This window comes from Bradysia coprophila, chromosome II (genome assembly GCF_014529535.1).
Source record: "Bradysia coprophila strain Holo2 chromosome II, BU_Bcop_v1, whole genome shotgun sequence".
NCBI classification, from domain to species: Eukaryota; Metazoa; Arthropoda; class Insecta; order Diptera; family Sciaridae; genus Bradysia; species Bradysia coprophila.
This window is the reverse complement of record NC_050735.1, coordinates 5,878,125-5,890,911: the sequence shown is the minus strand read 5'-3', so window position 1 is coordinate 5,890,911 and position 12,787 is coordinate 5,878,125. Positions and strand designations below refer to the sequence as shown.

At 35.3% G+C, this 12,787-nt stretch overlaps 2 protein-coding genes and 1 long non-coding RNA gene across 3 annotated transcripts in view; 2 read left to right on the top strand and 1 right to left on the bottom strand.

Annotated features, from left to right (window-relative positions):
- LOC119069183 (odorant receptor 94b-like) overlaps positions 1-12,787 on the top strand; it is a 416,993-nt gene that overhangs the window by 222,086 nt on the left and 182,120 nt on the right. The gene's annotated exons all lie outside the window — the stretch shown is intronic.
- The window catches only part of LOC119069473, a 57,760-nt gene that overhangs the window by 18,888 nt on the left and 26,085 nt on the right, over positions 1-12,787 (top strand). The window lies entirely within an intron of this gene.
- Positions 11,305-12,274, bottom strand: LOC119069426. Its single transcript, XM_037173481.1, has 2 exons — positions 12,029-12,274; positions 11,305-11,933 (listed from the first exon to the last, which is right to left on the bottom strand). The coding sequence occupies exons 1-2, from the start codon at positions 12,029-12,031 to the stop codon at positions 11,553-11,555; spliced, it is 384 nt and encodes a 127-aa protein (XP_037029376.1). The 5' UTR covers positions 12,032-12,274; the 3' UTR covers positions 11,305-11,552.

Genomic DNA, 12,787 nt, shown 5'->3' with positions numbered 1-12,787 from the left:
AACACCGCATGTGACAAAGTATACAATTTTTAATGATAAATAAATAGTTCAGCATAAATACACCAGCACGTCAAAAAACGTAACATTAATTGAAAACTTACTACAAGACACATCTTTACAAATAAACACAATGTCGTAATAAATATTCTCCAACGTAAACAAAGTTTAATATAGAAAATGTGTGCTGTACTATTCGCCGAAATAAAAGATGCTCTCCTCTCGTAATAAATTTTTATTTCCACCAGAAAACGAAAATGTAATTCCACGAACAAGAAATGCAGACAATATTCTGTTTCGGAGTCATTCATATGGGGGTAAAGTACCCTTGCATTTACTGTTGAAAAGTACATTAATTTCCATGTGTGTGGTTTTTCAATTTATTTTAAGGTAGAATGACGTCAAGTATCGAGTATATTATACGTACATCTGGTGCGGCGAATGGATATATTAGGTTCTTCTTGTAATTATTTACAAGTTTCAGAGGTAGGTACACTCCAGAAGTCTGGTAATTGCGAGTAGGAATGTTATTTATCGGATTCGTAATCTCATTATGCCAAAGTAGATTGAAAATCCTACATACCGTTGTTTGTGTATCTGCAACTGTAAGAGTATATAAATATCATAGTAGCGTTGTAGATGCAACAGATGACGTGGTTGTGTTTACCCACCGAGACAATTTGTACCTAATTAAAGTTCTAGCTACCAGGCCCTAAGATTGGGGGATTGGCCATCGGATAGAAGAAAAGTTTTTTACACAAAGCGCACAGGCAAAAAAATAGTAATTTATGTACTGTAGTGCGCATATTCATTTTGCGTGCGTAAATATTCATTCGATGAATGTGTAAAATTGCTACAATACATAAAATCTTGTTGCTAACTTGTGCCCAAGTCAACCTCGAGCTTCGCCTCGGATTGACACATCTATTGCGCAAAATTTCCATTTAGGCACATGATTCGTGTAACAGGACAAACAAAATAGCTTTAAATGAAACCAAAATTGACTTTATTGACGACGAAAATATTTAGATGTTTAGTCCTGAAGAGATAGTAACAGACTGGATAATTTAGTTTTGTCAACCAAGTAACTAGATTGCTTCCAGGATTACTGTGATTTCCAACAGAATTGTGGACAACAACAACACCCTAAAAAAGCAATTTCCAACTTTTCTTCCCTAGTTGTACAAATAACTGTTCTATCTTTCTTAATTGATCTATCTTTCTCATCAGAGAAAATGTTATTCCTAACCAGAGAGATACTAATATGACGACTGGGTTGTTTCGACGGATAGAGGGAATATGTCGAATGATTTTGAATTTGGTCGAGAGAATAGTATTTTACATGCTACATGCGTCGAAAACACTACTTTTCATGTTTCAACACGGTGGGGCTGAACGAACTTTAAATAAACATGTCGACTTACATCTCGGTTCTTTTCATAGCTGAGTTAGGGGAGGCGTGTACTATCCAACGGCACATGTTGCAGGCGCAACCGCTGAGCCGTTTCTGAGAACTAGGCATATCGTCGCCTGGCTCCGCGGAAGTTGCTGGACCAGTGTTTGAAACTGGAATCGGTGGAGGGATAAATTCTAAGAACAACCATGTAAAAATTATTGCTCTCGGTCATTTGGTCTTCAAGAGGTAATGCCTCCTCGACGAAGTTCTCGATTCAGCACTTTAATAGCGTTTCTATACAAGGTTAATGTGCTCTTTCGAATGGCAATAATTTTTTTTGAAAGTGGTCTCTTTTGGTACATTTTCAGAAAAGTCACTTTTTTGCTACCCTCGGTGAACTTTGGCTACTCCCATACCTTGCCGGTTGGAATATTTTATTTATATAAAAGAGACCACTTTCAAATTTTTTTTATTGTTATTCGAAAGAGCACATTAACCTTGTCTAGAAACGATATTAAAGTGCTGAATCGAGAATTTCGTCGAGGAGGCATCACCTCTTAAAGAGGTGGAATTTTCGACTTTCACCTTCTATTGCTCTGCGACCAAATGACCGAGAGCAGTAATTTTTACATGGTTGTTCTTAGAATTTATCCCTCTACAGATTCCAGTTTCAAACACTGGTCCAGTAACTTCCGCGGAGCCAGGCGACGATATTCCTAGTTCTCAAAAACGGCTCAGCGGTTGCGCCTGCAACATGTGCCGTTGGATAGTACACGCCTCCCCTAACTCAGCTATGAAAAGAACCGAGATGGAAGTCGACATGTTTATTTAAAGTTCGTTCAGCCCCACCGTGTCAAGCACTTCTTTCGAAGCCCTCAGCATGTAAAATTCATTACATAATTCGGGATAAAAATGAAAAGTCTCGTTTTAGTGTGTTTATTGACTTCGGCTTCGTCTCGGATCAACAAAATTCACATGAAAACTCTACTTTTCGTCTTTTTATCCCTAGTCATGTAAAATGTATTCAATTCTCTATCAAAAAACCAGTTGCCATTCGACATATTCGCTCTATCCGTTGAAACGAAGTCCCAGTCGTCATATGATATGCATAAACCGTTTTTTGTTTGTTTGGGAATTTGACGATTATTTGTGACGGTGAGTGCATAACTCTCCACTACTCTATTAACATCTCTCTGTTCTTAACTTATGTCGAAGGGCTGTGTAGCGTTTTGGTTTCTAGCACGAGCCGGATGCGAGGACCACGTGTGAAGAAAACTATTATTCCTATGAAAGGTCGTTGTTAACTACTATCACAAAAAAACAGACTTTTGGCAAAAAACAATCACCCGAATGATTTTAAATTGATTTAAAAATGTTTACCTGTCGTCCTGACAAATTTTGTTAGACAAAATTCTTCTTCTGTGAGGCATACCTCACAAGACATTTTATGTCATAATTTGTAGATTTTATTTGGATGTAGATTTCATTCCTCATTATGCTTTTGAGATATTTTAAACGCATGAGTGGAAAATTTTTCTTACAAAATAGTACTCTATTTGGCAGCTGTCACTCGAAGCACTTTTGCTTGAAGTGCGTTGGTGAAATCAAACTTTTTGCAACCTCACTACACTAGATGAAAAATCAAATATTCGTTCGTTGGGCAGGTGGATCATCAGAAAACAAATATTTTAATAAAGAGTTCTTCTTCAAAAGATAAAAGGCCGTAGAAAGGTAAAATACTGCCCATCTAGATCAAACAAATAAAATGTATGTTATAACGATAACGACGTGAAGCGAACAAAAAAAAATTATAATTGAGCTTTGAACTAAAAAGTTACAAGAAAGTTAGATAGAACCATTATTCAAACTTTTCTTTTATTATTGTAAAATGTACCAGTAACCGGACACGTATCATTGTTAAATTTTTTATGAATGAAAAGAATGAGAAGGTATCCGACCACTGGTACATGTCCAGAGACAGGTGTCGCAAAAAAACACGAGTTTTCATAGTCATACATGATATCCCCTAATTTTGAATAACTTCAGTCAAAAAAGTGTAGAACTTAAGAGGTTCTAGAACAATGAAGTAGCAGAAGCTTGGGGATAAGATGTAATTTTGAATGAGATACCCTTTAAAGATTCACAGAAATTGTATCAAGCTGGAAAAAATAAAATAGTTTTGTCACACACAAAAGCTTTCACATAGAAAAATTCAATTTTCCACAAACAGAAAAGTCCTCGAATAGAAATAATACTGTTTTGTTGATCCGAGGTCAATAAACACAGGAAAACGAGACTTTTCATTTTTATCCCGAGTTATGTAATGGATTTTATACATGCTGAGTGCTTCAAAAGAAGTGTTTGAAACATGAAAAGTACGGTTTTCGTAATTCATTTTTCGCGGGGGGAAAAATTCACTTTAGCCGCACTTAAAAGGTAAAATAAGATACATAATTGTGCGGAAATCGTTGTTTTGACTCGTGTGGTTGTATACTTCGTATTCGGCTCAGCATACAACCTTCACACTCTTCAAAACAACGATTTTCCGCACAAGTATGTAATCTACTATTACATACTAAGGGCGTCGAAAGACGTGCTTGAAGCATGAAAAGTACGGTTTTCGACGCATGTAGCATGTATATAAGAGAATTTATAAGAGAATGTGAAGTACTAGCGAAATGTCGGTGCAGAAAAAAAAAACTTGAATAATTGGGATACTTATGCCAGCTATGTACCTTTTATTGATGGAAAATTAAAGTCCACGCCAGCTTTGAGTGTAGCTTTCTCATGTATTTAAATTGGATCGAAACTGGCCAGGAAAAGTGTGACATGTTTTGGATGAAACCCGAGAGGGAATTTATGCAAGCCAAGGCTGTATACTTTGGGGAGGTCACGCAGATACAGATACGCGGGTTACACACCACAGTTGATGATAAAATGGCCGATTTCATACAAAAATTCACCTACTCTGATGATTCTCGTCGTATTGATGATGTGGTGAATTTTTTGTATATGTAAAGTCATCAGAAGTGGTGTGTTCCCGCGTATCTAATAAAATGGCGGTCTGCGTGACCTCCCCACAGTATACAGCCTTGATGCAAGCAAGCTATGTCCCACCTACTTCTATTGGCATCTTTTTCATAATTCCTTTTATTAGCATCTCGATTGGCATACTATTTCCTTCACCAATAGCACCTGTCCCAGTATTTGCTCCCCCGACCACGAGCCTATCTTTACGAGAAAATGCAACGCCTATTTTGATAGCAGAAACCTCCAAGTATTTCTTATGTTCATGCTAGAAGCAGAGCTGTGTATTGAATCATACTTTCGAGAACAGAGCGAACTTTTCAGAAAGATTCTTTAGTTTCGGAGAAATTTTATTTAATTTAATGCTTTTGTTCCCCAGTTTTGCATTAAGTACCTACAATGTGAAACAAAAAAAATCCATTAAAAATGAAAAACGAACTGAATCAGATAAGCCCCTCGGCTGTCATAACAGTTCATTTATGAGTATTAGATCCATCCAATAATTTGACGTTAGAGATATTGGTTTAATGGAAAATTATTAAAATATTTATTGATGTTGTAATATTGAAATCAATTCAATATTACCTGTAGGTTCATACTTTACATAAGCCTCTTAATGGATGATGCACCCGAGATGCAATAACGTTCATGTCATGTCGTAAATTTCTATTCAAAATTTTTTATTTTCACCCATCAGAGTCTCACATATAGCGGAAGAACATCGACTCCAGACTTTTTTTTGTTCTTTGCAATATATAAAAAGAAAATTACAAAGATGATAAGAAAACTCATTTTCTTTTTGTAATTTACGATTCTCTTTTATGGAGCAAGCATGCATTCTGCTTGTTTAGTGATGTAATAAATTTTCATGTATTTCGCGTAAAAATTTTCGAATTTCAATTTCACATTTGCATAGTTGCCGATAAAAATTCAGGATTTCAGTTAGAATTACGATCTCTGTGTGTATATGTGCAAAATATATTCCCATACAGTGACTAACCATTTAAAGTTGTTTTCAACAAAATTGTTTTGAATTTACCCAGTTTTACCATGTTGTGTGCATTGCAGCTACGCAAACATTTATGCTAATTCAAAATTCAAAACACCTCGCATGCCATACCTTTCAGTGCAATCTGACAATAACACACACAACTTTACACTAGAATGCATCTTCCCTTTGAAATAAGACTCTTATGGTGTTCACAGCTATTTCAGAAATAGTTGGAACACATTACAACTACTTGACATCGAATATGTACGTCTGCACACTGATAGCTTCTATGGATGGAAACTTGAGTTGTTAACATGGCAAAGCAACCAGTTCGACCAGAGATATCTGAACAATTTTTACTTCAAGTGATAATGGATTGAACGCGTTACGGAAATTGGATTTTTTATTCTCACAGTATTCTGTTAAAATGTGTACCGTTCATTAGAAGCGATTTCGGTTCAAAAGGCTTGCAATGAAAAATTTAAATTAAAAAAATCAATTTCTCGTACATTTTTCACCTGTCACCTGAAGTTTCGAACGAATGGAAATCATTGACACATTTTCAGGTCTTTTTAGTCAAAGTGGATACCTATTTGATCCATAAAAAATAGCGGAAAAGTGACAACCTTTTCATATGTTCAGTCCATGACCTGAAACTATTTTACATCTAATGGGCGTGTATAATCAGACTCTGCAATTTGCAACGTTTGTTAACTGTCCATCCTTCAAAATCAAGTTCGTAAAGCTTTTTCATAGTGGAACTCTAATTGGAGCAACTTTTACATGGAAGTTCGTTTGTTCCCATTTCGATGAACATGTTTGATTGATACAGATGGAATGCAATTATGTTCCTCACATAGTTTTGATACAAAGTAATGTACGTTCAGAGTTCATTTGTCAGATATACATCGTTAAGCTTGTTACCGTTATAGCCTCGGTTATAGCAATTAAGGACGAGTTTCTATCGCTCGATTTGTTTTTTTTTTATGGAAAAGTGAATTAATTAACTTGATTTGCCAATAAAACTCTCTATACTAATTACATCTTCGTTATAATAATCTTTTCCGGGATCCGTGGTTTTCAAAGTTCATGAGTTCATATTCTGTGCATAGAGGAATATCTAGTTTCACATTGAACCGTTAAACAAGGCAAGTACAGTATAACATAAGAGCGTTATGTTTCATAGTAATTCAATGGTGTGATAATTAGCTTTTAGAGCTTTTTCAGCTGCCTAATGCTCGGGGCATATTTTAAATTACTTTTCCGACAGCCATTTCGAATATTTAATTAAGTTTGTTTGCCGTACTCATCATCATGATTGATTTAAAATGCAATTTTCGGTTCAACTGGTACGTTAAGAACGTTAATGGAAGGTACCATTGTCGGTACACAGTTGCCATCTGGTATTACGTTGATGTGTGCTGTTTTTGTATGTATTTTGAATATGTGCTAATAGTATAGTGGATAGAGGGTTTTGGAATTTTAGAAGTTAGTCCGAATTCCATGTTTTCAGAATTAATACAATTCTAACCTACTTAGCACCGCAAGTTGATTGGTTTCCAACATAGTGATATACGGTGTTTGACCTCGGCAAAATAATATTGCAGGTGGAGAGATTTTCTTCTTAATTTAAACAGAAAGTAACAGCGAGAATAAATCGAAGCTTTGACAAAAATATCGTCCGATCGATTTCCTCATAGTTTTCTTCAATCACTTAAAGCTAAGACCATGTCACTTCATGCGCTATAATAGACTGAATTTGGACTACTTTTAATGTACTTTAATTATTCGTTTTTTGCATTCCGATCGACGACATGTAGAACAGGCATGAGCGCCGACGGAGAAACCTCAGCGGCGGCTAGCCGAAAAAAAATGAAAACGGCTCGGCTGGAGGTTCCTTTTTACTTTTTTTCAAAATAAAAACGTTTAGATAAATTCATGGAAAATGAACTAGTAAGCATGAAAATGAAATTGTACGGAAAGCGAAAATGTAGGTAGATTAGGTTGTTCAAAGTGCAAGTGGAACTGGTCTTGTTACAAGCAAGTCTCTAAGTCTAAGGTTCACTAACACGTCAAGTTTTATTGCCTCAAAACTTGAACTAAATGGAAAATCATGCTCCGGTACACTCATTTAACTCATTAAGAAAATGGTTTTCGGTAAGAAATCGAAAGCTCACGAAAATCAAGTAAAAATTGAAAAGGAAAAAAAGTCGAGAAAATTCGCAAAGATCGATAAAGTTTTCTCAAATTTGTGAATTAACTGATTGTGCGCCTTTGGCTCGTTCCGCAAAGGTCATACCAAAACAACAAACTTAGAAGCGAGAACGTAATATACCATTCTGGAAAATTCATGAAAATTCAAGAAAATTTTCAAAATTTTCTTAATTTTGTAAAAAAAAAATCAAAAAGTACTTGAGCTGCTTAGGATCAACAGGAATCTCGGTTTTAAAAATTATTTCACCCATTCACCTTTCGAAATCTTTATTTCATTTTCCAGCCGTTTCAAGCCGGCTTGAGCCGTGTTTTTGGCACCGGCTCGGCTGCGGCGCGGCTTGCTCAAAAATGGCCGGCGGCGGCTTGATCGGCGGCTTATTTTCGGCGGCGCTCATGCCTGATGTAGAAGACTAAAACTTCAGATCATTTTGAAAGAGGAAGAACAACTATTAACAATCACATTGTATCGTGTAGCTTTGCCAAATGCTACACCAGACAGTGCATATAAGAAAAACTAACTTTGAAATAAAATGAAACTCCTTATTATTTTCAATCGTAAACAAATCTAGTATAATTTGAAATGTCCTTTCGCACCAACCTAAAATGAAAAGGTTTCTCAAAACTTTCGTAACGACGACGACATGAAATACGAACATTTTGTATCATTAAGTAAACTCTTAGAAAATTTAATGTCCTTTGAGGAAGGTATACGCCCAATATCCACAATATATTTACCTGTTAAACCTTCTCTATGTGTTCGTATTTGAAACTATGACTCATAAACAATGTTCACACGGTTAAGACAAAATGGGTATATATGTAGAATAATTTATTAAACAATTTTTCACAAGTTTTGATAACATTGGTTACAGGTGGCCAGTGAATACCCATATCAATTTCATATTTGTACAGGACTGAATCAAAAAAAAAATAAACCGGGCTCACTGGTTCTATTGAAGTCGTCGGTTGAAAGTTACATGATGTCGTGGAGATACCGTAAATAAGGATACAATCTTTGAACATTGGTTGTTCTATTATTGTGTCGATTCTCTTCTTCGTCCTTTTTTCCTTTTTAATGATGTATCTCTTGCTCGTTAAAAAAGATTACAAGTATACCGTTACAAGCCATCATTCTATTCGAATTACAGCACGATTTCAATAAGATACACAGCAATGGTTTGTGGGATTTGTGTAACTTCGAAGTAACAGACCACCCTCCACCATCCTCTATAATTAGTACGATATATATTCGACGAATAGATACTTGATTATAAGGTAGTTTTACTTGCCATGTTCATGACAATGGCAGCACGGATGAAGATTAAAAAAAAAACTGTGAAATCACGTAACTCTTTCCAATTCTTCTTGTTGAATGTTTTATTACTTTTGCATTTTGTAGGACACGTCTTCCCCGTCTACCGACATATTGAAACATTCCAAATCCAATATCATAGTATCCCGTTGACTACCACGTCATTGCCTTCCCAACCTTCCTTGTATATGAACGACATCAAGGACATATTATATATATATCCTATCCTATTTGAGTTATAGTTCAACATGTCGTCCAGTCCATGTTTTATGTGAAATAAAAAAGAAAAATGTGTTCATTATATGAAAATCAATCCGAAAATGTTTTTTTTTGTTTATTTTAAGAAGTGAATTGTTCATTCCAGTTAAAATGGCTTAGAGGGATTCTTTTGAAAAACAGTTTAACTACCGAAATCGGCCCCATTTTTCATATTGATGGAGTCATTTCTAAGTACTTACAAAAGTATTGAACCCTAGAATCAAAAAAATATCACACAACATTATCAACCACTCATAGCCAATGGTAACAGCAGATAAAAAGAATAGATACTGGGTAATGTGGTCTTGACGCGCTGATCAATTTCATCTTTTAGTTAATTTGTGGAAGTAGAGGTAGTCGAGAAGTCCACCGATGTAGTCAAATTTTTCCATTGTTCTAATGATCACATCTTCTCATTGACAACCTGTGTGAAGGCAAAATTGCTTTCAGATTTCAAAATCAAAATCAAAGAAATAATTTTCAGCGCGGGCGAATAGTGTGCTGAAGACTAATGACACGTGTGAGCTAGTATGTAGGAGACTAACGGTCCACATGGACTTAAGGAAAATATCACACCAGGTCCGAATCAAAGATTTTTCTTATCTCAAAAAACTTTATTTTTTTCACACGATGGCAATTGGCCCAAACATCTACTAACCATATGCCACGTCCCGCGCCATAAACAAATCAGAGCCAGGGCAACAAAAATAGTTTCTGCGCCTGAGTACATAATTTGATGTGTTTCGTCACGGCCACTACGATCGAAAAGTTTGACTTCAACTCGTACGACTAGCACAAAAAAAATCAACTTTTCGATCAGCGACGAAAATGCACTTTTTCGGCCTTCGATCACATCATCCAACCCCACTAAATAACCTCACTGACACACGAAATGAATTATCTTTGCTTTTTATATTGGAGGGTTTATTTGTTATTTACATAACAAGGGATAAAAAGTTGAAAAGTAGAGTTTTCGTGAAACACACGAGACTTTTCACCTTTTATCCCGTGTTATGTAATGGATTTTACATGCTTTTGAACCAAAAACAATTTTCTGGGTGTGTAATAAGTCACTTTCGACGCTAGTGAAAACAAAATCATGTAAAAAACATATATAAATGACTTCGTCTCAGTTGGAAAACTGATTCGGTAGGCCATGTAGTGCCTTTTTTTTGAAAATTCAAGTTTGAAAAATTTGAAATTTGTTAGCATCAGCAAAAATAAGACAAACAAATCCATACATCATCGACTAGGCCTCAGTGTGGGTCAGGTCCCTTGACTGGATGATTTTCTAATTCAATCTTTACGAATGTTACTTGTTATTGTCTCCTATAAAAAGCGTTGAAAATATTTCTTGCTTAACTCTTGAACAAAAATGAAGCTCGTGTATATATTACAGCACTCGCTTCGCTCTGGTCTCAAAGATGGTTGTCAGGAATTTCAGTCCTCGTCGAATAAAAAAAGTTTTTGGAAATCCGTTTTGGATTACTCAAGTTATCGTGTTATCAAGGAATGAACAAAGTGTGGGAAACATTTTCATATGTACAGGCTTTTGATCATGCATTTCCAATCGTAATAGCGAGCATTTTAGAGTGTTTATCATCCGTAAGACCCATGACGTTCAGTCAAGGGAATAAATTAAATTAAATTAAATTAAAAAGAATTCAGTCACGTCTGAATCTTTGCAGCAATTAAAAATAGAACAATGGTTATCGTTAACAAACAAAACTATTTTAAAGGAAAGAAAGAAAGGGGAAATGGGAAATCAATTTCCCAAACAAAGGCAATGGTAGGCTATTTTTCAAAAGAGTAGCACCACTAATAAATATGTTTTTTTCATTTAAACTTTTTCCACCTTTCACTATAGCAATTAAATTTCGCATTTAAAAGCGTGGCCAAGCTTTACACTGGAATTGCTTTTTAACGCAATTATAAGTACATTATTCCAAAATATCATCGATATATAATTAAATTTGCTGTATTGACCTTGACATTATTGTATAAGTCCGTCATAAGTTTATATACACCTTATACTCCGTTTACGTAATCTTCCATAACCACAACCAGTTCGAAATATTTTAAATTTCTTCAAAAAACAAAAACAAGAAATAATTTATTGACTTGGTTATATTGTTTTGTGCTTTTAAAATCGAAAAATAACAATCAGCTATGAGTAATATAATTTATACTCGAGTCGATGCTATTGTTTCATTGGATGCTCAAACCTCAAACGGTACCACACACTTTTTTACACAATGGAAAATGAAAAAGAAAGAAAACAAAATGGTTTTTAAAGCAAACGTATAAAGTTTAATCAATTCGAATTGAACATTAAAGGTGCATTTTATACATTTACACTACTTTCCGACTCGCTGTCTGAAAAGAAATCGTGCACGTCGTCGCGAGAAATAGTCATCATTATCATCGTAATTACTGACCGTGAACGAATTTTTATTTGAACTAGCTGACACACTGTCTTCACTGTTCGGCGTACGATTTAATCGTTTGCCAACCGGTATCGGTTCTAGGTTCGGTCGTTCCTTCTTCACTTTGAGCACTTTCTTGAAGCGTCCATTGAAATTGTTCGTTGGACGTCTGTATCCTATGGTGCTGTCGTCAGCCTTCACTGTGGCGGATGGTTCGTCGTATACATTATCGCTGTTCGAATTCGAACGTTGACCAGTAACAATCATCGATTCAATAACGATTCCCAAGAAAATTAGCACAATTAAATATTTCTGGAATGGAAGCAATAAAGCGGGCAATAAATCACACAAATCGGAAGTTTCATTAGAAACTTAAATGAAAGAGAAATGTTCGAAAATCAAATTACCATTTTTGGTTCGTGCCACTGTGGGTTCTTATGTAATGTTTAAATTGGAACTCTTATTTTCTTTCGTATTATTATTTCTATTGCTTTTTTTTGGACGTATATATAAAAACGGATAGCACGTATATTGTGTGACTAGCAAAAGAATGCAACTTGTTTATTTAAAAAGACTTTTCGAACTGAATTTCGTATTGGCTTCAGAGTAACATGCTCTGGTTATACTGGCTTGTGTTCGAGACAACTTTCGTTGAATAACAAGTTATACAAAAAGCAAAATTTATGTTTATACCAAGGAAAAAAAACCAATTCAATTCAATGCATTGTATATAATATAATATCGATCGGTAAAAAGAAATGAGCAAACATACACGGAGGTGATCTTGTCTTGGTATGCATTACTTCTTTTTTTTTTCGTTTGCTTCGCATACTTTGAATATACTCCACGCGAGTATTCAAACAAATATACAATGCCTGAGGCCGCTCTGGTTCAGAAAATCATTTCGGTGTGGAGAGGTGAATGAATTTCATTGGTATTATGCGTACGGCGTATGAATGAGACGTAAACATGTTTTCAGTTTGGCTTGCAATTGGAGCAGCAAAAACAAAATCGGATCTTTTAGCAATCATCTGTAATAATCATGCTGAGACAGTTAGAGGTTAAAATGCTTTGAATAAAATTGGATCTGATATTCAAGTGTGAACAGTTGATGGGTATTTAGCAAGTGTAGATCATCAATAGCTGAACAAAATAAACAAACGACA